Source organism: Onychostruthus taczanowskii, unplaced genomic scaffold (genome assembly GCF_017590055.1).
Source record: "Onychostruthus taczanowskii isolate IOZ18803 unplaced genomic scaffold, ASM1759005v1 scaffold16, whole genome shotgun sequence".
Classification (NCBI taxonomy): Eukaryota; Metazoa; Chordata; class Aves; order Passeriformes; family Passeridae; genus Onychostruthus; species Onychostruthus taczanowskii.
Window position 1 is genome coordinate 10625895 of NW_024498795.1, and position 25975 is coordinate 10651869.

Consider the following 25975-nt stretch of genomic DNA (forward strand, 5'->3'; position numbering starts at 1 on the left):
TTTGTGGACAAGGACAAAACCTTTTTTGTGCTGGGTGACCCCATTGGCATAGTCAGGCTAGTAAAAATTCCTGTGTTTTCCTCTCTTGGTGAGGTGAAAGGAGCTGCCCCAGCCAAAAAGACACATGTGCCCAAGCACTTCTTTCCTGTGCTGCTCACAGCACAGCCGTGGCACTAAGGCTGCTCCCCAAGAGTCAGCCTAGGAGCAGGGCTCCAAGTCAGGATGAATGGTTTTACAAAAACCTTCACTTAAATATGCTATCAACCCACTCAATGCATGCAATAGTTAATAATCCCCAAGTCTCCTCTGTTATCTCTCACAGCTGACAGGAATATGGTAAGATGCCGATTCTTCTCCCCTTTTAGAACAGTGCAAAGCTAAGTGTACTGACCTTTCATCTTAGCCCCACGGCTTAATTAGCTTATGAAACAGAAAAGCTCCTTACTGAACTTTATAAACAAAACAAACTTCTGTTAAGTTCATTTCTAAGAGTACTCTTTTTTTTTCCCTTGGAAAAAAAAAAAAAAGCAAGCATGTAAAGCTGAATGCTCTTTGGTCTAATAGCATTATATTCACTTAAATCTTAGCTTTGGTGAGCTGTTTTAAAAACCACATAATTGCCCTTGTTCCCGAGAGGAAAAAAATATTGTATAACACAGCATAACATCCTACAATTACACAGTAAACAGCCCTGGAAAGTAGGTGCTACAGGCAGTCTGTGACAGTCCACTGGGAAGACAGAATAGCTTTGGTGTGGAATTACCAACAAGGAGCAAAAGGCTGCAAGGGCTGCAAGCTTTTCAAAAAGGGTCTAAACCACTGAGTCTGGCCACCTGCAGTTGGTAACAACTTCTGAGTGCTTTTTTTCTGGAGAGGGTTAACTCCCATGTCTTATTTCAGCTCCAGTACAAATGCACCCTATGCATTAACTCCTTTGGAATCCATGGTTGGATAATATACCCTTTATCCTAAAGGAAAAAAAAATCCAAAACACTACACATAGAAGACCTTAGAAATTCTTTTCCTGTTTCTATAGTTGTGTTGTGTTCTAAATTTTTAACAGAGATTAAAAAATAAATCTGTTTCTGGCATACCATTTCAAAAATGAGACTGGCAATTATATACAAAAGACAATAAACTGCCCAGCCTTGTTCTGTAAAAAGATGCCTGTGCCAGAGTTGTTCTTTAACATCATATGTCTTACATCAGAGAAGAAGAATGCCTTTGTGAAGGATTTGAAATCTTGGGATCCACATGCCCCTGCAGTCCAAATTACTAGGCAAATGGAAACCATTGTTATTATCTTCAAGATGAAGCAGAGCAAAAACCATAGCTAAATGCCAGCCCTTGATTTTACCTTCATTTCCCATGTGGCAAACTCTTTAGCTTCTGTTTATAGTGGGGTGGCAGCTAACTGCACTTGCCCATAGTTCAAAAATTAACATATGATATTGTCCATGACCACACTGGAGCAGCACTAAAATCCTCAGTGATTAATGTTCTCATGAGTACTTTGCAGCTGCTATCATCCAACAAACTATTTCCAGAGCTTTGCTGCTAAGTCAAGGCACTGCCAATGCACAAGCACTAACAGAATAATAAAATTTTAAAAATAAATAAATAAAAGAAATTGTTTTATTTTTTTTAATTATGACAATCAAAATGTAACAGTAGCCCAAGGGCTAAAGCAAATTTTCTTTTAAGCATACAGATGTGTTCATCATTTATGGAAGTTTCAGTCCATATAGGGCAGGTGACATGTGTGCAACTCTATGGGTCCATGTGCTCACATTAACAAAGATACACATTAATAAAGGTACACATTCATTTTTAGTGCACATGTCAGTGAATACAGATATGTAATCAAAGCCTGCCTCTAGCACACACGTGACAGACCTGTACAAACACATGCAAAACATGGTGAAGAGCAGCAAGTTAATGGCCTAGACTAGGAGTGTTTTGTAGGTGCTTTGACATTGGTTAAGTCTCTGACATGCACAAGCAGCATGTATTTCCTAGAGCTAAAAAAAATGCACAACTTACTTTAGCATTTGAGACTACATGTGCCTAAAATACAGATAGGAATCCATATTAACACATAAGTAAATGGGGCCTGTCTGACCTGGAGATTCTCCTTTCTATAAGTCTCTTATCACACCTGAAGAAAGGATATGCAAATTCCATTCAGTGCAGAGCTGAATCTTTAGGATGGCAATCAAACTGAATGAATCATGAATCAAGTAGAAAGAAAGAAGCTTAAAGCTTTTCAAAAGTAAGTGGATTTTTATTTCTATTAACAAATCTGTCCTCAGAGACACATGCCTAACCCCATATTGAGAAGTTATTTGCATGGCAGAAGCATTTAGGAACATTAGCCCTGCTCTGTGATTCCCTTTCATTGTGTGCTACAAAACACAGATCAAAAACACTGCCTTTGACTAAAGGAGTTTGTAACCCAAGCCTTTATATTACTACCTAAAAAATTCAGGTTAGGTAATTTGTACTGTGTGGCCACACATTACAAAATCCAGATACAGCTCTGGAAAAAGTTTATTATCATTATTTTTCTTCAGTTTAATTTTATGTATTCACAGTGCACAGTGTGTTAGGGAAACTTGAATGCATCCTCTTGGTTAAAAAGATACTGTCAGCAAACCTTGACTCCTGTGTTTTACTTCCAGTTCCAGAACTAAATTGCAGCATGACTTTGAATGGGTCATTTATTTGCCTGTAGGGTCCATTTGCCTCATAGTAAAATGTGCTGAGTGAATTATGGTTAGGCTTAATGTCTAAAATGTCCACGTTCTCCCACAGAGGCAGAAGCAACACTTTTCTGTTACTGTACTGCATCCATCATTGCACACCTGGTTCTCCTTACATGCAAAATAATACTGACAGCAATAGAACTTGACATTTAAAAATATTTCCACATGAAGCACTGTGTGAAAATTCATCTTTACTGCTAAACAAAAAGCTCATGTAGGCACTTACCAAGAAATTGTTAGTACATTGGCAGTCATGACAAAGAAGAACGGTGATAAGCTAGCAGTGATAACCTGTTAAATTAAAAAGAAGGAAAAAACACTTTGTGAACTTGTGATATCACAAATGAAAACTAAAATACTTTTACTGAAATTCAATTTCCATGTGTGCAGTCATATCTTCTTCTTTTAGCTGAAGATATTATGATAGTCACACATCACAATTCAATTTTGACTCCAGCAGAATCCAGGACAGAGCAGAGAACCAGAGCAGGGGATCCCTTGTCACATATCCCAGCTGGCCTGACCTAGGAGCCTGCTGGCTTTTACTTGTTGACAGCAGACTGGGGAGAGCAGTTGGATCCCAGGTTTGGGAAGCTTTATATTTCTGAGGAGAACAAGAGCTTGAAACGTGTTTATAGGTGTATAAAAACAAAACAAAAATTAGGGGTACAGGGTTAAGAAAAACCACAACTTCCATAGGTTTGTGTTACAAGGCTGTCATTACCCTCAGGCGTCCTGGGCAGAGAAACTAGAGAAAAATGACTCTGCTTTCTGAGTACTGATCCCAGAAACAGCCCGATCCTGACCTGCAATGGTTTGTAACAGATCCCTGCCTCAGCAGCTACGGAACCACCACATCTGCAGCCTGCGTGCAGTTTTGGATGTTTTGCTGCCAGATGGATAATGTAAAATGGAAAGAGTTCAAAGAACAGTGACAGAGTCATTAGATGGGGGGATTGATTTTCAGTCAACAGTTAGGATAAGCAATGCCTGTGGGAAAGGAAGACTTGGTAGTGGTTTACAAGAACTTGGGAAACACAAGCACTGAGGAATGAAAGGAACTATTTAGGTTAATACAAAATTGCCCAAGGAAAAAGATGAAATTAAGAAACAAAACATTTAAACAATTATCAGCTAAGATTTCCTAATCATTGTTTGCCTAGTTGACTCCCAGGGGAGACAGCAGAAACTTCATTTGTAATCTATTACTTGTTAAAGCATTACTACGTGTGCAGCAGGGAAGGGAAGCAAATGCCATTTCAGAGTAGATTCTGTGCATCAGGGCTTGGACTAACAGTCTGTTAGTCAACACCTGCTACAATTGTTATGGCCACATTTTAAAAGGCAGGCTCTGAATCTGCCTGGAGTGTAATCAGTGGAGGATCACATGCAGGAGTGGCAGGTGATGAAGGGAAGGTTGTGCATCCTCTCTCTAGAGTCCCACTCTAGAATTAGGTGGAGAGGGGACAACAATCTAAATGCAGCAGTAAGACCATGCAATGGCACAGAAGCAAAGGTGTTCAGTGGGGACTACGCAAGGTGTGCTTCCTCTGGTCTCTCTGGGGATGTTTTCTGCTTTAGGGAGATTCAGGTGGGTGTGCAGGTGGCTTTTTTCTTCCTAGATATTACCATAACTCACACCCTGACTGTTCTCCTTGTGCCTGTAGCCCAGGCCCCTGTCAGAGGAAATGAGGCAGGAGATGGACTTGATCCAGACAGGATAACACACGACTGCAGGCCCACTCCATCCCTGCTCAGCAAGCAAATTGCTGGTACCAATACAACCACAGACACACCTGTTACAAACTTCATCTGACTTCAATGTTTTCACACTGCCAGCCACAGCAGTGTACAGCATAGCTCTAAGCCAACAGGAAAAGTGAGCTCCTACTGCTAGGGAAAATCAAAGATATGTATCTACACCTATAGCCTTGTATCTAAACATGTAAGCAAACATACAACTTAACATGTATACCCAAAAGAGACTGGCAGAGTACAAAGACAAGTCACAAACAGAGAGTTACGCTTCAAAACTCAAAATCATATTCCAGCTGTGCATATTCAGTGGCCTGTCTCATAGCTATTTGCAGCCAGAGAGAGCTGACACCTACTCCAAACAGTAGAATTTAACTATTCAGGAGCTGAATCTTTCATGGACTTTACCTAAAAGCCAGCTGTGAGGCTGAATATCCATTAGTTCTAAACCAGTGCTCTAAAATACGTTTGCATCTTGTTCTAGTGGGCTGGGTTCTCCCCTTACAAAGAGTGCAGTGGATGCACTGACCTATAGGGAACCATTTCTCATTTACTCTGGTGTGAATGCTTGTGGAATTAACTGTACTGAGCTTATTTTAGGTTAATGCTAACTTATTACATAAAAATATACAATACCAATTACAGACCATGTAAACAGCAACTAACAAAGGATGGCAGCTGTGGTACGCACAGAGCGTTCTTTTCCTTAAGCTCATCTCCTCAAAGAAACTGAAGTGCTGTGTTTGAGAAGTGGCACAATTTAAAGTTGTATCACCCACTCCCTTGTTGAGCCCTGTTTATTAGAAGCTTGAGAAGAGGCCAAGGGCAGAGAAACAGGCATTCAAGAAACCTCTGAAAACAGGCCCCATCAGAAACAATACACCATTCTACTGTGATCATCCCAAACCTCCGCAAAAATGCAGGCTGTAGCCTTTTGGACTACTACAGCTGAACACTGTTGTATTTTTGAGAAATTATGTAAGAGTCTCTCAGTGCCAAAGACAAACAAAATGTGGGTTGGAAGACCGCATGAAGTAAGTGTGTGTAAGGAAAGAAAAAACAAATCACAAACAAACCAAAAGGAAAAGACATTGCTAAAATGTCTACCTTTGATGAGTTATCTAAAAGAAAAATATGTTTAAAAATGGAAAACAAGTTTTCAGAGAAGCTAACAATGTAATTTGTTCCAAGGGAAGAATCTAAATCCTAGGGACACAGTAGAGAAGGTAATTTTCCTTTAAGTACATTTCAGTATTATCTGAAGTGTTTTAAGTGCACATTTAGTTTGAAAAAAAAATCCCACCTACACTGATGTTCTGAATGGCCTTAAAAAAAAAGAAAAACCAACAAAATAAATTCACAACAAGCTAAGTGCAGTAATCTTTCTTTCTTCATTTTAAAGGTCACAGTTGTCCTCCTAGGCATTCAGATGCTTTAGTAAAAGGAATGAGCTTTCAAGACAAAAGAAAGCAAGTTAAAGGGCAAACTGAAGTTAATGATTTCCAAATATATTTTGATGCTGAATCTGTGAAACTAAGAGGTGGAAAGGAAAATTTTAATTAGCTATAATATGCCTATTTTGAACAAAGCTCCCCAAGATTTTGACATACAGTCACTAATTCTATCAAATTATACAGGCTGGGTGGTTGAATGCCAACTATTTTGGTAACAGGAATAGCTCCATGGACTCTGCCCACTTTTAAAGGAACTGTGACCAGTCAGTATTACAAAAGCTACTTTAAAAACATTCATACCCGGAAATTTTCTTACAAAATTCTGACACAGCTTTCGATGATTAGGAAAAAAATTCAAGCTTAACAAAACATTTCCATGCGAGCTGAAATTTTTCCTAAGAAATCATTTCAAACCCTTCCTTGCGTGAAAAATCAAATCAAAACAAAACAAAACAACCTCCCCTTAAGATTGTTACTTAAATCAGTCTAAGTTTATTCTGTCATTCCATTGTACTGTGAAAATAAGACCCATTTTAAAGGAACACTTTATTAACACCTATTTGTCTTGATTCCAGCTATTTCTGTAGTTCCAATCACTGAGTTATTCACAAGTCATTTTAAAAATAACCAAAAATCTTGGCATTTCAAATTGTATTTTATGCCTCAACCAAAACCAGTTCTAGTTCCTTCCAATGTATATTAGCATTGCAGGAAATAAGTGTATCCTTGTAATGGATATTTATCTGGGATTAGGTCTGAGGAGAGTGGGCTGATCCCCTCCACACAAGAGATTGAGCCTGGATAGTCAGGTAAAAAACTACATAAATACTCCAATATTCTTCACATAAATATTCTAGTAAAAGAGCTGAACAGGAATGAGGAGAAAAAATAGAGAGCAACTCAGCCAGTTAGAGATTTCAAACTTATTGGTTACAGGAGATCCCCAAATTCAGGTCCCCATATAAAAGGTAAAAACTTCAGGTTTCCCCATTATTCAGGGAAACAGAGAAGGGCTCAGGTGCTATAAAACATTCCACACATTGCTTACATTTCCATTTATATTTAACCAGCTCCTATCAAGGGCAACACAGCACTCAACCTCAGGATCCAAAGAAATTAATTCAATTCCAGAGCTCTAGAGTTTGCCCCTTACCAGGCTGAATAATGGCAACTAGAAAAACAATGGCATTGTTGAAATGCTGGGTAACAGACTAAGATCCATGAAGCAGAAATATCACAATGTGTGGAAGCACTTGTTGCACAAGTAGGGCCAAATTCAGCACATAAAATCACCTTTGCACAAGCAAATAGTAGGCATAGGAAAAAATGTGCTCTGATGTGTCTGCTTTTTGTAAATCTGCTTTAGTGATTCCTGAGTGGAGGGAGGCACAATTGCCACTAGCTTTAAAGGGTTCCCAAGGAACTTTGACAGACAGATCACTGCACAACTCATGATGTGAAGAATTTCCTCCTTTCTTCCTATCACTATATGGTCAGATAAGAAAAAATTTCCAAAGAAACTTTTTGCTTTCCAAAGAAAGTAAAATTTGTCTCATTAGTGTTGTTTTTTAGAAAATAAGGGGGGAAATGGAATTTATTTTAGAATTAGAGATTAATTTAGTTTACAGATAACAAAAAATAAAGACTGGATAATTTCTTGCTGTACACCTTAAGAAAAGGTAAGATAATTATTGAGCCAGCTTCCCTCTTAGATGTTTTTCTTGAACATATAATATCAGAAAACTCTGATAAGTTCGACATGTTGCTTGATGACAGGAGATGGCATCCTAAGAGTTCCTGATCCTTGGCAATGCACAAATTTGGATCCTGAGAGTAGAGGAATGTGGAACTCTGCATTCTTTGCTGCCTTGAGTTCTCCACTGACCAGCTGTGGTTATACCACAGACTCTGGAGTGTCCAATTTTGATCAGTTCAAACCAGACATCACTGTCCAAATAAAAGTGTCATTCTTGACCAAGCTATCATGGGTCCCCTTCAGCCCTGACTTTACAATCACTTCAGAGAAAGATTTTCAGGCTGCAGAAGCTGGCTGTAGATTTTGAATATCTAGCATTTCTGAGTTGTTCAGGAAGATGTTGTTTATATAGCCAAGAACACAGATGAGGACATTTTCAAAATTTAGATTCTGATTTAATCATTCTATCTGGAATAGAAAGATATGGTGGGGATTTAATCCTGACATGGCCATGATTTGTTAATATTCCCACTCTACTTGTACATTCCATATAAAACTATGTTTTCTCTGAAATTTTTAAACTGCTAAGAAGTTAAATGTCATAGTTCTCACTGTGAAGTGAACACAGAATACTTCACAAAAGTTTTCTTTAATTTGTGTACACAGAGCCAATCCTTGTAACTTCACTTCCCCAAACTGCCAAAACCTCTGTCCTTACAAAGACGCGTATTTTTTCCGAAGAGAGTGTTTTGAAACAGCTCATCAAGTTCGCTCACTGTTCAAAATAAATCATTCTATTTACCATTGGGTCATCTTCTCAAAACATCAGGAAAAAGATTCTGATGTACGTAACCTTTGTTTTCATTCTACTGTCGGAATTAAAGTAATATCAAGCTTTTTATAGACATAATATTTGTTCTGTCCCTCTTCTGCGTGGTTTAACCAGCTGCTAAGATAATCATCAAAAATCACCAGGGAAATGGATCGTTGTTAGTGCCACTGAAAACAGCTACATTGAGATAATCCAGCACTACCAAAAAGATAAAAATTACAGTAGTCAAACATCAATAACTTCACATATTTTTTTTTCATGAGGAACAGACACTGAAATAATTTTCCAGATTTCAGAGTTATAGCTCTTTTGTACATATGTTTACTTCAGAGTAAGCATATGTTTCATGAGCATACAAAATCGTTCCATGCCAGGAATGGAAGTATGTCAAACCCCCCGCAAAATCTTCAGATTAGAAAAAAAGAACAACTAATATTTTAATGCCATCCTCTGTATTCATTAATTCACATGAATTTTCTAAGCTTTTAATACCATTTATCTTTGTTTACATACATTTTCCATCTCAGGTGGTCTACAAACCATTTCCATTTAGCTCTCCTCCACTTTCCTTCATCCAAATTTAAGAAAAGGAAACATTGCCAGATGGGTAAATTCTCTGCACTTTAGCAAGAATACTTTCATTCACACACATCCAGCAGCTACAGAACCAGATGAACAGATGAAGGCATTGACTGGGACAGCCAAATACATGGGAGAACTGAGGGACTGGGATCTCTCTGCTGTCCAAACCCCGACTGATGTGGTCCAGCATGTACTGGCAAGTCTTTTTAAAATAACCCAGACCTGAGAGATTTTTATAGAGCAGGTGCTGGCTGCGAGGTTTCAAGCTGCAGAAAGTCAGCAGTGTTTAAGGAGAGGCACCAATGACCACCTGTAAGCTCACTGATTGCACAAGGCTGGTACTGGAAATCTCACATGAGTTGGCAGCAAAAATCCCTGCTAAGTATGACAAACATGGTACATGCCCTCCCTCACAAGAAAGAGAGGATGGGACTAGAACTAATGTCATGTCTGACTGGATTGCTGGCAATTAGGGCAGGGAAAAAATAAATACAAACAAATTGTATAGAAAAAAACCCTATTTTTTTTCCTATGGTGATCAAACAAAATAAAGCACTGTTAAAAGCAGCAGATACTGTGCACAGGAGATGCCCTCCATTGTGAGCAGAATTAAGCATCTGAGTGAATCCTGCTTGCAGAAACAGATCAAAATCAAAGTAGCATTCGCTATTTAATTTTAGGTCAGCTTTGGAGATGATCTATCACAGGAAAAAACCTCCCTGGAAGCTTTCAATTATATTCCTTTTGCAATGACAAAACTTTCCATGAAATCATTAGAAGCTCAAAGGCACTTCACAAATCTGTTTTACAATACCAAGGTCAATCTCTGGTTAAAAAATATACAGCAAATTCAGGCAAAATTCCTCTGACCAACTCTCCTTTAAAGTCTCCTCTCCCTAGATAATAATTTAGTTGTATTAATCAATACAATGAAACAAAATCTGAGACCTTTCAATTTTGTTCTGAGGGTATGTTGTTACCAATCAAAAAGCAAGACAAAATTTGCTGCTTAACATAAGGGCTTCAAGTGATAATGCAGCCCCTGAAGGAGCACTACTAGAAAATGCACTGACAAGGAAGGGCTTCAATCAGCCGCACAACTTTTTCCAAGGAAAGGTAATGAAGTTTTAACCTTGAACCTCTAAAATAATGGCTTTTCCCAGAACAAACAACAATGCCATGATCCTGCCTGAAAAGCTGAGAAGCCCAAACAAGGCAAAGAAACAATTCAAAGTGAAATAGATTGGAGGAAAGGGGAAACAAAAACAGGCTTCACTCTCAATTCTGCCCATCAGTTTAACAGTAACTGGAGCACATGTGCTGTGTTACCCTCAGCCTGATCGAAGTGTAGACATGCCCTGAGGGATTTCATCCCCTGGCAGGCTTAACTGGAGAATGTTAGCCAATGAAATCAGCACACAATGCAAGGAGTTCGTGCATTACAGCATACTTAGGTGCACATTGCTCATAGGAGGACTCTGCTCCACTCTTCTGAAGGAAGAAAACCCTTTAACCCTTCCGAAATACAAGCTGCTCCTTAAAGGATAACCTGGTGATGCTGGCACCATGGCAACAGTGGCACCATGGCAACAGTGACAGTCAGTACCTTCATGATCCACACAGCTTTGATCCAGCCACACAGAAGTTTTTTCAGTTGCTGTAAATTTCTTTGAGAATGTTTATTTCATAATTGCCCAAATGCCTGCATTCATCTCCTTCTCTAAAGCATCTATTTTCTAAAAGAAGGTTTTGGTTACTCTCTTCTGCCCTTTCTTTATATTTTATCTTTCTTCTTTTTATGGTTTTTTTTTGGTTTTTTTTTTTTTTTTAGCATTGTAAAAGCAATGATGGTAAATTCTGGGGGTTAAGAACACAATTAATTCCATGCATTGTGATTCAAAAGCAGGCAGATTTTCAACATGCCTTAGCAGTCAAATGCTTAATGATAATGATAAAACTTATTTCTAGTGTAAATGAGTCTATCTGTTTTTTTATAGGAACAGATTCTGACAAAGCTTAAAATCACCTACATGTTACATTTAGTATATAGAACATACTAAAAGAAGAGGGAGAGGGTAGATCAAATGACACACAATCAGCAACTTGCTCTCGAAAACATTTTCACAACAAAAGCAGAACAAATGCCTCTAGAAAAATCATCAGATATTGCAGCGTGGTTTCTCTTTTTTACATTACAAATATCTAAATCAATAATCTCTGTACAGCAGATGAGTATTTCTATATATTAGCTTTTTGACTTCTATGAGAAAATAGATTTTCTAATTAACTCTAGTAGGTGCTTAGAGAGAAGATAATCCTCTGCATTTCTGTGGCTGAGTACCTCTATGCAGTTCCAGTATTTAAAGAATTATGTATGAATCCTCTACTTTCTATCACATTTGTGAAGATTTTTTTCATTGCTGTTTTCTGAAAGTTCTTTTTGTTTCCAGGATTTGATGACCAATACAACTATGATTCTGATCCTATAAGTGCAAGGTGGGACCAACAGGTCGTTGCATCCTTAAATCTTCCTCAAAGTCATTGAGCATCCTGTCTTAGCAGATTAATACATGATCAATATACAACCCTTTCAGATTAATATGCTAGAGTAACTAGTTTTTAACCCTGATCATCATGTAAATATCAAAAGAACTGCTGAACTGCTGTCTAACTTCATCATTTTTTAAATTCTGTATTAGAAAAAATTGGCCAGACTATTGTGCTTGCACGGCATGCATCTCATCAGCAGTTTGGCTGCAGGAGAAAAAGAACCATTAAGGTTTCATTTCTTGCCTTTGATTCTCTTTTAGGGAATCCTCTGCCTTCACCTCTTTGAGGTATGTGCCACCTGTCTTGCTGCTCTCAGCCATACCAGGACTTTAAATATACCTCATGGATGGCCACTTTGACTCCTGGCCTTAATTTTAATTTTGTCTCTTCAGCGTTGCTCTCTTTTTTAAACTTTACAACAGCCACCACAACGATATGATGATTATTTTATGTTGCAGAAACATCTTACAATGTTAAAGCACAGTAAGGAAAGAAGGATATGTGGATTTTGGAGTGTAATTAATAGAATCTACATAAGAAAATTCTCCTCTTATGAAAAACGGGATATCATGGTCACAATTACAATGATCAAAGAGGAATTTCCTTTTCAGCAAGACCTACACCTATCAATGTATAAACATGTATCTATATATGCATTTACATATAAACGTGTACTATATATACACACTGCAGAAATACATAAACATATGTGACTGATTAAATAGGACAGAACTACAACAAGCACATTGTAACTTATTCTGCTTTCCCCCCAAGAAAAGCCATTCATTTAAAGAAAATCAAAACTCTTTGCTCCCTGGAAAATACCACACTGGGCTGAAAATTATGGTGATTGTAGTGATTTCCTTCTGAACATCAAGTAGCCACTTCACATTGCCTTCATTCAGACATAAAGATCAGAATTTCTGATCAAAGACAAAGCCATAAGAAGAATAATTTGCCCTTGACTATTGGAGATAATGGCCAAGACATCCATCTTCCCTTCTAAGAGCTCAAGCAGTGATGCCAATCTTCAGCCTATAAAGTGGCTGAAGTGGTACAGAACCCAATTTTAACAGTACCTCTGCTCATATTTTAAATATTTCTCTTAAATGTGCCCATCTGTAATCCAGATACTGTCATTACTTTCAGAGTTCCAGTTCTAAGGACACAAAGGGAACAGCCTGCACAATTCTTGTAATTGCTGTTCCTGAGCATGCTTTGCTGATATGGAAACACGATCAATCATGATTCAAACAGGTGTGTGCACATGCTCCAGACTAACAGCATCTGTTCAGGTCAGTTCTGCAAACAAGAGGCACAATCCATACAGCTGAAGCTTTGCCAAGTAAAGACAACAAAAGTCATTTAATGGGGAACACAAGGTTTCTTTATCCCAAATAAATTTGATTTTCTTTGAATTTGCTGAGAAGCATTTTGCCCATTCTTGTTATTTCCCCAAATTTAAGACCCAACATCCCCAGTTTCCTGTAGATGCTTCATGCATTATAATGCTTAATTGTACTTTTCCTGTATCTTTTCAGCCTGCCAAGGAGTCTCTTTTTCTTATATGCTGCTTCATTACTGCAAAGGCCTTAAATGGCTCCTGACATTTAGCCTCCCCCCTGAAACTTCTAAGTTCAGAAGCTGAGAGGGCAATGTGATTCATCATCTCACTAATATTTTATGAATTATTAAATATTTGTGCAATGGAATAAACATTTTAACAGCATCAACAACCACAGCTGTAAAGTTCTACCTACTAGGACCACAGACAAAAATTGGATTGGACTAAGATAAGGTTTAATCAAGTATTGGATGATGGCAGAGGATTTGGAAGAATTTATGATTTTTCCCTAATGCAGCAAGTCTGGCATCATTGTGCACATCAGAGAAAAGGAGGTATTTTTATCTTGACCTTAGCTGATACAAAACTTATATCTCATGGCATGAAGGTTCTTAATCTTTCCCTTTCTCTCCAAGAAAAACTTCCATATAATGTCTACTACTGCTGAAATTGTTCAGTCCCTGGAACCTTTTAAGCAGATCCAAGCCTGTAAAAAATATACACCTCTCTTTACTTTTAGTCAGTCTCAGTGTTATCTTCTCTTTCAGACTCTGAATTTTACTGATCAATAATATGGTACACTGTGTAAAAAAATTACTTTTTCTATATGTTCTATGAGAAGTATTGATTTTCAGTTTTGAGCAGCAGTCAGCTGTACTAACCCTTTGCTGCTGCAAAATACCACCATGAAATACACTTCATTTTATATTAAGCTCAGCAAGAGCTAGTCTTCTGGCATTCCAAGTTATTCTTCATCTCATGAGATCATGAAGATAATTCAGATGAAGCAATCATGATTTTCGTTGTCACACTTAAGTGGTGAATTTAACAGCCAAAATGGCATTTTGCTGTGTATATCTGGCAAGAAAGGAGCTGGCTCCTTGGGAATGAATGAGCTCAGCATCTGCCTATGCCTATCTTTCTTCCAAGTGCTGGATGCCCATGAGTGGGCATCAATCTGGAGCAGTTACTATAACTTTCTTGCAGGAGAGGATGTTCTTCCAAACAGGTGAACCATGACCACCACAGCTCAGTGGTGGCTCAGCTGGTATCCAGGAGAAAAGAAAAAGCTGGTTCCAGCAGACAGCGTATACACTAGATAAAACCTTTACAAAACAGACGAGAAGCCTGAGAGCAGTAAATGTCCCCTGGGGATCCAACAGAAAAATTTCTTTTCCACATAGGCCTCAGGCAGGTGAATACTCACCCAGCTGTGCACTCTGAAGTCACTGCCATAACTGGCCCAAAGATCCAGATGGGGACTAGCCCAACACTGGTCATATCTGGAACCCTTTGCCATGGAGGGAGGTGTTGAGTGGGATGAGACACGTTCTCAGAGATTGCTCTTTCCATGCCAGATTGCCCGAAGTTCTCATGCTGAACATTGCAGACTGAGGCTATTGTCAGTACAAGAGCTGTGCATTTCTTGAGTGCTTCTTCAAGCCCCTCCTTGCCCCTAATGTCACTGCTACAAGAGAACAAATCTTGTGCATGCTGCTTTTCTTATATTTGGAAAGCCCAAATGCTGCTGAAAAGGTTCAAGGGAGCTGTGAGAACCAATGAGGATGCCCAGCTTAAGGGGAATATTTTAGTGAAAAGAAATGCAATGCAATTTTCCATTGTTAAAACCTATACACACACCTGAAGTGCCTATGTTCCTTGTCAACATTATCAGATGTAAAACATTTTTCTGTCATGACTAATTCAGAACTTTGTGGAGGATATCAGCAGTATCAAAATAGCATAGGAAACTTTGGAATGCGTAATCAAGGGGTTTTTTTTAAAATCTGTTAGCAAAAATAGCAACTTTCCATCAGCCTCTCTCCCAGATGACACTTACAGTTTTGGTATTTCTATGCATGTATAAAGTCCATTTCCTATTATATTTCCCATCTCACAGCTCCTTTGGGAAAACCTAATTCATAAACAAACAATTCCCAGAGAAGATAACTAAATCTCCCTACTGACCCCTTTCCATACTACCAACAAGAATAACAGAGGCACAGTCTCTGCATTGCCATTCTTTGCTGTGTTTATGCTGTTTTAGTAATGATGTAATGGAAAGAAAGTGACATGCTACTATTACTGTTGTTATGCTAAGGACTGCAAGGAAGAATTGATTTTCTTTAAGGTTTTATTTTTCCATTTAAAAATGACAGCCTTTCCAGGGCTTTCTAACCATTACACCTTACAAAAGGTCAAAATATTCCATCATAAGCTTTAAAAAATGTGATACTTGAAAAAATATTTTTTAAAAAACATTTCTTTAGCTGATCAATTTTGAGCAATGCCTTTTACGAGCAATGTCACAAGGTTACACACTCAGCAGTCTCTGTATGTCCCATGCACAGGAAGACAGTGACAGAACTGACTACAGTTCACTATACTCCAAACATTTCCTCCAAAAACAGTTGGGGAAACCTCTGCAAGGGAGGTCCATTCCCTTCTGGCCCCTTAGAACAACAATGCACAGCAACATGCATATAGAGAAAGCTGGACTCTGCCCTCTTTCTCTCCATGCTGGCTGTGCATAGGTCAAGAACAGCCCACCTCCTGACATTGTCTGAAGCCTATGTGACTTCCCTGAGTACCACAAATTTCAGAAATAGAACATAATCCATTTAGTCTGCCTTCCCTAGACCTCTATGGCTGTTTTCTGACTTTTGTTGAAAGTCAAAATATAATCCTTAAACAGATGTATGGAGTTGGACTGAGAAATGAATGCACTTGAGGTTTGGCAAAGAGTTGGTATGAGATGGGGAGGAAGAGAAAGACAGAGAGACCTGTTTCAGGGAGCAGCATCTGAAGTTTCTGAAGGAAGATGCCTGAAGTGTGACACCCAGTGCCTACCACAGAGGTCAAGGCTCAAGATCTGTGAGACAGCCTGGAGACATTTCACCCACAAAGGTATTTAAAAATCAACAGGGAACATTCTGAAAATAATAGAGAACCAGCAAATCAGAAGAATGTGGCTAAATCTTTCCTGATTTTGGAAGCCCAGCCTTAGCTAACTTTGGAGCTTTCTACATTAGTATGTTACAGAGTGCACAGTGCTCCCATGTAATTTTGGCATTTACATCAGTGCATTAGCAACGGAAATTACTTCCAAAACTGTTCTCATTCTTTTGATTTCTCTTTGTGACAATAATGATTCATCTCCCAGCCTCAGCTCTCCATATGCTAGTAACTCCAGGAGACTAAATAAAAACATGGGAGAGTAGCAATCTATTATGCAGAGGAACAAATAAACCTGCATTCTTTACAATTCAAAATTCTGTTAGATTTGAAAAAATTTCCTTTTGAACTGTTGTTTTGTACTGTCAGTCATATAGAGATGGTTTGTCAAGGCTAGGAATGAAAAAGTATCTTCCAAAGACATACTCTAAGCTCACGGTTCTGCCTTTAGCTTTACATTAAAGAACATGCCAGTACCAAACATACACTTCAAATGGATATCATAACAGATAAAAGGAAGCAAATTATTTCAGAGCATCTCTTAGGGCTTGAAGTTAATGTCTGCTGAAACTAGATTTATTATATTAAGCACAGCTGAAAAATTATTCTGTGATACCATCCCCAAGTCACAACACATAACTTTGTGCGACCATGTCATGCCCAAAAACAGTGTAGCTGGCTTTTTCAGTGGATACACAATTGCAGCCATTTACATCATCCTCACAATATTAAAATTTTCCATTACCTGGCAATTCAAAATCTCCAACAACAAGTCTCAGCTGTTCTTACAAGGCAGCTTCCTTAAATTGCAACAGTGCCCCAGGGAGCCTGTGTCACTTAGCTTAGTGGCCATGCAGCACACAATGAAGTTGTTATGGAGACTGACGTCTCCCCAGCAATTATATGGTGTAATTAGTGTTGGCTGCTACAACGTAACTATGAAGCTGTCTCCATGGAAACTACCCTAAAACCGCTGTTTTTAAGGTTTCAGCAACTAGTCTTTTTTACAGACCCTTACAATGCAGTGAAGTTCACACTGATTGCCTTCTCTGCTTGAAGCTGAGAAACATATTCTCTTTTCCAAGGTATTTGCATAGTCCTCATGGTGACTCACATGAATCAACTATATGTAGCAAGAATAAATGTACATATTTCATACAGTGAGGACCAATCAGAAAGCAATAAGGATTTTTACTGTTTCTAACTGTCTTTATCCATCTATGTGTGCACATCCACATGCATGACAGTGCACAAGGTGTGTAGATGGAACAAGTTCAGTTCTATTTTTATGAGCCTCTTCTTGGAATCCTTGAAAACTTCAGTGTCACAGAACCTTCCTCTCTCAGATTAGAGAGGCAGTTCTAACCACACTGTTGCCACAAAGAGCTCCTACCAGTAGGGTCCAGATGGGTCTAGGACACAGTTCTCCCTCTCTCACAGGGTTTTGTCTTGTAGCTGCACAGTTTTCCCAGGTTGGGTGAGCAGAGATCTTGAGACAGTCTTGCAAAGTGCAGGATCTTTGCTGCAAATTCATTGTGTTTATGGAACTTCAACAGGAGTTTATGACATTTTTGCCTAAAGCTTTACAAGGTCCAAGCCAAGAAAGAAATGGGATTTTCAGCCAAGAATCTCACTGTCACTTTTTCCTGCGCCAGCAGCATGCAAAGAAGACACTACTTCAGTCTACAATATAACCAAGTAGTGCCAGAAAACCAAATACATTCTTGTTCTAGTTATGATATTCATATAAAATTTTTAAACAGGTTTTTAAGTTCCAGAATCCTGTTCCATTAAGGCAGAGAAGAACAAGGGAGAGACATTTACTTCAGAAGGTACCCATGGCAGGACCCTTTTATAAATTTCCTGCAAATAAATAGCCCCCAGCAGAATATTTTCGAGCACTTGCATGCTAAGCAGCAGTGAGAAAGGAATTAAGAAGTATACAAATTGAAGCAAATGTTGTGGCAGAGGCTTTAAGATTGCAACAATGTGGAAAAGCATGAATTCATTTTATTTCTCTTGGTTGGTTTGCCCCTAGAATTACAGCAGATAAATTCTCATGTGAAATGCTATGAGTGAAGAGAGGTGCAGTGAGCATAACAAGGCTAGGAGCCCCAGAAGGCCTGCAGTTGTGGCTTGCTATTTTATGAGAAGCAGAAAAAGAGAATTTCTGCTTTAATAAAAACATCAGTACTTTCCCAACCATTAAGATGGATGTCATCAATTATTTTTGCACTGACATGAAGAAGGATCTAGTTTATCCATTCTCTTCAAGACACCACGGGGAACAAAGAAGCAAAAACACAGACACAAAATACGAAATCCAAGAATACAGGAGTCATTCTGAATGGCAGGAGGGATTCTGAACAGCCATTATATATTTGGGAGGAAAACTAAACCTGCTGGGGTATAAGTAGAGTTGGTACACAGAACCCACAGATAAGAGATGCTTTCAGACACTCCTGCAAAGCTGCTTTCGCAATGTCTGGCAGCCAGCATTAAACACAGGATGACCTGGGGCATACACATCTAAAGTTAACAAACAAGGAACCAAAGCAGCTGTCAGAGGATGCTTTTGTGTACTAGGGAGCCTCCAACACTGCTCAGATAAATTATAGATTACATAATAGTGCCTGGGATGTTTATATAGAAAATAGTTGCATACTCCTGATCCGATTATTCTATATTTCCTTCCAACCCATGCATAGGAAAATCAGTAAATCTCAATGCAACTTAATTTCAGTTATTGAATTTCCTTTCTTCAGGTGAGGGAGGAAGAAAAAGAGAATTCAAAATCCACTGACCTTTCCATTTGTTCTTCCTGTTTATAACAAGCTGCTTCAATAGGTTCTTACTGGAAACAAGCTCAATTCCCTACTAAAAATTTTTTAGGATAACACTAAACATGACATGGGAATACAAATTCACAAGTAACCAGGATGTTGCTGAATTTTTCCATTCTATTAATGATTTAAATTATTTCTGCTGCTTAACTTTTAGAGACCCTAACAGGCTTCATCACCAGATATAGATTGGCAACCTTAATCAAAACAAACTCACTGACAGCACTGTTAGAGCTCATTAGCATTCTCACCAGATGCTTCTGTCTGTATATATGAGCATCTCCAGTTTTTTCTTTCCAGTACATGACCCAGGATACTAGCACAGCTTTCAAATTAAAAGAAATCTCAGTACAGCGTCAGATCCTTGCTCTTCTGGGGATTAAATCTGTGCAAGGCTATGACAAATCATTTCATATTTCTTGGACTTCTTAAAAACGTTTTTTTTATACAGATCACTTCACTGATTTTTTTGCATTTCTCAGGAATTTATACAGATGTGACTAACACATGCACTATTTGTTTTCACAGAAAAAGTGCAGAGAGCATTTGTCACTATAATTATCACACAGGACTTTATACACAGATGAAACCTGTGCTTCATCTGTCTCTGTGCAAAGCAATGCCCTAGCATGAGAGCTGTCAGAAATCATTACAGGAAAGAATTTAAAAACCTCATGCATTGATTCAGTTGCCACAGCCAAAGTAAAGATCATAACATCAAGTTACAACCCAGCTCCAGTTTTTAAGTGAATGAAAAATTAGAGGGCAGGGAGGCCAAATATGTGGGCTTCACAAAGAATGTGTCCTTGGATGTGCAAAGCAGAGCCGATCAGATCCCATGGTTAATTTATTGGAAATGAAGCTGTGACAACAATCTCAGCCCCAGCTCATCAGTCACATAGGTACAAAGCATCCAAATGGAAAACAGATTTTCCGATTCCCTGCACCTCCCTAGAGGCCTGTGCTGCTGTCTGAGGACTGCAGCAGTCTCCTTTCTTGGCTCATTTGCAAGATAAACATATTCTGGCCTCAAACGCTGCTCCTTTCCAACTGCTGGTGAAAACTCCAGTCAGTCTGAGAGATTAGGAGGATGATCTAGAGCACTACTCAATCCAAGAAAAATGCTCATGTGGGAACACAAAGCTGTTGTTGTGACCAGAGGTGTTTTGGTTTTTTTTTCCCCCCACTGGATCCCATTCTGCAAATCCAGATACAAATACTTTCTATCTTTATTCTTTATCCATATTAACTTCCTTTCTTTTCTGTTTATTTTTTAAGGGAGCCATACACTTAGACTTAAACAGATTTTTACAGTGCTAGTTAAATGCTGCTTTTCTGCACTTACAATGATTTAAGATGTGACTGACACAGCCCTCATACCTGGGCAATGCTGAGCTGGACCAGTACACAGTTTTACCATTTCCAAACACCTGCAGGAAGTAGTATTAACGATCAGACAGATGGAACTCAAATCTTAACTACACAGTACATAAATTTATAGTTCCTTGTAGATACAAGGTTCCTTGGGAGAGTTTTTTGGGAGCCAGTAGATCAGCCCCTACCCTTAAGGCAAGCTTCAGTTCAGGTCTTGCTTTCTGCCTGTCTGTGTCTGTCTCTACTTTGATTTCTGTTCTAAAACTGATGTATGGTACTTCCAAACTTTTCAAGCATTCACTGACTTTTAACCCTAAATCAACTTCATTTCAGCAGTTGGAGCAGCAGCTCCTCCATGCTCCTCATGCATCCTTAGATGGGTATGGTAGAACCCTAAAATAAGTCACATAGCAAGCTTTAAAACACTAGCGGATGACTTAGGGAAACTACTAGTGTTGATAAAATTATTAGTGCTACAGATAGATCTCATGTATTCATTATTATTGCCCTCTTCAAACTCAAGATAAGACATATAATTTGAGCACTGGGTTAGAAGCTACAACAGAAAAAAGATTAATTGCTCTGTTACAAAAACCTTCCAAGCAAGAAAATTAAACAATGTACATTTAAAACATGCACTTTAAAGGCTAAAGAACAGATTAAATTCTTCCAGTGACACAGGGACAAGCTTTTAGTTGGCATGAAGGCACATAATTTCATTGACAACACTGGCTAAAACAAACTTCATATCACTTATGTCTAGAGATGGCCAAACCCCCACAAATCTAGAAACCTTTGAAATCTGGGAAAACTTTGATCCAATCCAGACTTTATGGCTCTGATCCACTTCATCTGGGATGGACCCAAATGTGCTTAAAATATATTTCACAACACATTTTTGCTTGCATTTTTTTCCAGTAGGTCATAAATACCACATGTAAAACCATTTACTCTCATTCACAGCACCTACTAGCAGAGCCAGCTATTCCAATCTCCAACCCAGAATGTTAAACAAAAAACAAAAACAAAAACAACAACAACAACAACAAAAAACTAAAACAAAAAAACCCCCACAACAACAACAAAAGACTCAAGAGCAAGTTTTAGATCAGTTGACTTTGCTACCAAGCAGTAAGAAGAAAGCTGAGGTACTAAAATCTTCACACTCACAATGTTTGGAAGAAATTTAAACTAGTGAGAAACACTGTGTGACTTTTACATTGGGGAAGAGCTTACAAAGCACAAACCAAGTAATATCACTCCGCTCTTGTTATCCCCACAAAAAACAGACTCATTTGACTACAGTTTCTAAAGAAGCATATTATGTGAATCTAGGGTTTGGGGTGGGGAGGGGGTGATGATGTAACAGCTTCATTCACTGTAGTAGGAAAGGTGAGATCACAAACCACATCAGAAGGTTGTGGTTTTCAGATGACCTAGATGAAAGTGACGAAACTAAGTAAAATCTAAGCAGGGAAAAGGAGTCTGACAAGCTCTTTTGACTGCATTCGCCATCAATCATTTTAAAACTGAGTTGTTAATAGCTTAAATCAAGTACAGCCAGACCCCAGATCACAGGATAATTCCACAAGGAATGGACCTCAGGAGGTCAGACTGGGTTGCTTAGGGCTTTATCCAGTTGGGTCTCGTAAACCTTCAAAGTTGGAAACAGCACAGCCTTCCTGGGCAGCCTCTGCCCTTGCCTGACTTGTCTTTGGGGTGAAAAATTTTTTCCTTGTACCTAATCTGAACCTCTCTGTTTGTTTTACACACCTGGGTATCTGGATCTGTCTTCTGGATGATTTCTCCATAGCTACTGGGTGGCTGCTGTTTCTTAGGTGCTCCCAAAGATGTCCCTCTTCCAGGCTGAACAAGCCTGATTCAGCAGCCACTCCCCAAAATACCAATGATCCAGTCCCCTGACTTTCCCAGCAACCCTCTGCCAAACTCATTCCAGTTTATCAATATCTTCCCTGTACTGAGGTGCCTGAAACAAGGCTCTCTATTTCAGATGTTGACTAACAAGCGCTGAGGAGAAGGTCATGATCACTTCCACAAATTTGCTGTCTATCCTATTATAAGTACACCCCAGGATACTCAGGGTTTTTTTAGCTGCCAGGGCACACTGCTGCATCATGTCCTACTTGCTGTCTACCAAAATCCCAGGTCCTTTTCCACAGAGTTGCTTCCCAACTACGCAGTCTTCAGGCTCTATTATTGCCACCGACTCTTCCTTCCCATATGCAAGGCTTCACATCTGCCCTTGATGAATATTCTAGGATTTCTGTTGGCCCATTCCTCCAGCCTATCCAGATCCCTCTGGAAGGCAATCCTATCCTCCAGTATTATTGACAGGTCCTCCTAATTTGGTGTCCCTTGGAAATGTGAGTGCACATTCTTGCTTCTCATTTTTCAACAAAGATATTAAATTGTAAAGGACCTAGGACAGATCCCTCTGCCATTCCACTTGTCACAAGACTCCAGTTAGACTAGGAATCATTAACCTCTACCTTCTGAACCTGATCCTCCAACCATATTTTTACCCATCTAGTTATCTGCCCATCCAGACTGTAGTACTCTTAATTTTTATATAATAATATTGTGGGACATACCATCAAAAGCCCTAGTAATGTCAAGGCAAATGATATCCTCAGCTCTCTTCTGCAACAAAAACAGTGAGAGTTTTGGTATTGAACTTCAGGGAATTAGCTGTAACTGTTGGCTCAGGAAAGACACACTCAAACTGTGCAAAATGGCTGGTGCACACACTCATAGAAGACGTAGTCTTCAAAACACTTTGGAAAGCACAGGTTTGCATTTCTGGCATGCCACAGTCCAAATCCTTAGCTGCAATAATCATCCCAGTTCCATTAGGCTCAGTCTACACACAGTATTTCATCTCAGATAATGATCCTGGGATATTACACACCTGATATTTGTTGCCACAGCTCTACACGCAGGTTACACAAACAGGACCAAGGAAGCATCAAGGTGGAATAGCAAGAGAAACTAGAGAGATGCAGAAATTCCTCAGTTCTCCTGGCATAGATCCACTGTGTTCCTGTGAGGGTCTTTCTCTTACCTTTGCAAGGAAACTCCAGGCTGCATATTGCCCCGAGGTTGTGCTGCTTTTTAGCTTCACTGTGTGCAACATCAGAAAGAATCCCAGCAGTCCACTACAAAGGATGGAGAAAGCTTGTTAATAAAATCTCTTAACTTCAACTAAACAACCTCTTACAGACATCTTGGTTTTCCTAATGAAGAACTGCAATGTTAATCCCATTTGGAGAATGAAAGCTGGTGGACAAGAAGCTTACATTATGTCCAGTATACCTAGTGTTTTGTTCAGTCAGTGACTAGAATCTGAATAAAGTAAGTCTGACACTCTTATGGTTGGTGTCTAATGCACTTGCATAATCAGAAAAGTAGAGATTATTGAAAACATGAGGTGAAATATTAACTTCAGGCATTGAGATGGCTCTGAATAACAGCAATGCTAATTTCAGCAGGAGCCACACATATTTGGCAACTAACTCACTTCAACCTCCACAGAGCCTTGAACTGAAAAAATAACCACTGGAAAATTTCTGCCTGAAGCTTTTAAGCTGTTTAAACTTCATGAAGCCAAAATTCCAATTAGGGAGTCAAAAACATCTCTACTGTATAACAAATAGATGGCTCAGTAGTGCTGGGAACAGGATACTCCAAAATTTTCTGCTGACAATTAAGAGAATTTTGATTCTCAAGTCTTACAGGACAGCAGTTCACAGCACTCCTGTAGCCAAGACTACCCTTAAGGAAATTTTGTTCCACATCTCCACAGACTTTATGGAGTTCATGAGATTTGGCTCTGGATTTTGTTTCGCTTGTGATATATGTACAACCCACTGACTGTGAACCAGTGGAACACTGTAAGCAGGGAACAGAAAATAACTAAAAAATATGTAAGGCACAAATTACTGTGAGACGTAAGAGATTACAAAGTGCTGTGGGAAGCTGCATGGGAAAGGATCAACACAGGCAGAAAGGTGGTGAAGCAAAAAGTGCCTTGGAATTCACAGAGGGTATGATGTTCTGGATAGAGGTACCACGCAGTTGGTCCCCTCTCTACAGCACCAGAGAATGTGGAAAATGGTGGCTCCTCAGGTCAGAAGTTCTGTGCTGGGCTCCAGTATACCATCTGTTCCCTGTGCAACACATGTGGCCAAGTTCCAGCTCAGCTGCATGTCCATACAGGCACCAAAGAGCAGGTTAAGATAACTTCCCAGGAGTAGAAGGCATTGGGAATTTTTGCATTGAGCCATAATACAAAATCCTTTGGGATGTGTGTAAAGTCTGAAGTCAAGGGAGCAGATGCTGCTTTGATGACAAAAGCTAGGCCTAAACTCAGCAACTTGTTGCAGGGGATGGAGTGCTGAGCAGTAGAGCATTCCACTCTGAGAAATGAATGAGTTCAATGAACCAACATTGCCCATACTTTTAAAGAGTCCAGTAGCTTATTTCAGATCTTCTGCCCTGCTGTGATGGGCTTTCAGTCATGAAAATTTGAAGATATTTAGTACAACTCAAGAGATTAAAAAGTGAAACAGCAAATTATAATACCTAAAATATTGATGCCACAATTAACAGCAATTTATTTTTTTTAAATAAACTGAGCACTTTCCACCTTACTGCTGATGCTTCAGATACTTTTCAGAGGCAGTAGATTTAGCTGCATGAATTGCCCTTACCCTACATTGCATAGGTTTTCCTCCAAATCCCACATATCTACAAAGACACTCAATTATAAAATGTAGGAGAGCAACTGAGATGGTTTTTTCTCCATCTAACCATTCCTTTCCCCTTCCTTTGGTGTACAGTGTTATCTACTACACATGTGCTGAAGGTGGGCCAATGGAAACAGAAGTGGGAAGCTGCCATAGAGGTAAATGCAGTGAATGAGAATAATATCTGGGCTAGACTGATGTCCATTAGAGCCTGCAGTTAGACCTCACCTTCAAGAAATATAGATTTCACCTACCTACAGAATACCTAATTGTGAGTTACTTGTACTGTGCATAGACCACACTTGGAATAACATAACAAAAACCTATGTACATTGGAAATTATTTAACAATCATTCTCAATATACCCTTTCAACAGAAATTCCAAAGTCAGAAAATGCCTTTCAAGAAATATTTTTGCCATTAGTTAGCATGAAAATATCTTTTTCCCCCTCTTAAAAACATAATTTGGTAAAAGACTGAGGGGGAAAGACAGGAATCTTTTAAAAATTAAGATCTATGGGAAACATATTTATGTTGTCCTGTGAGAATTATGCCAATATGCAGTGAACTTTTGCTACTGAAAATAATTAAACGCTTGTTAAAGCTTTTCCTTTTTACCCAAACCAGCATTCTGCCAAATCACAAGATGTACAGGCAAATAAATCCATGTACATCCATATACTGCTGAAGACTAATACTTAGTAATTGCTGCAAACAGCAAGTTTGGGTTAATCTGACTTCAGAAGCATTTGAGAGATGCTATGTATCAAAGCTTTGCTACACTGGGTAAACAATATTTTACTGGCAACTGCGAACTCCCCCAATCAGAATGCACTCAC

General features: G+C 39.0%; 1 protein-coding gene across 1 annotated transcript in view; it reads right to left on the reverse strand.

Moving 5' to 3' along the window:
- Positions 1–25975, reverse strand: part of TMEM241 (transmembrane protein 241) — a 52882-nt gene that overhangs the window by 920 nt on the left and 25987 nt on the right. Inside the window, exons 11-12 of the mRNA XM_041399221.1 lie at positions 23453–23546; positions 2992–3056 (exon numbers count right to left, since the gene is read on the reverse strand). Of these exons, the coding sequence (XP_041255155.1) occupies positions 2992–3056; positions 23453–23546 (159 nt within the window). The remainder of the gene's footprint in view (positions 1–2991; positions 3057–23452; positions 23547–25975) is intronic.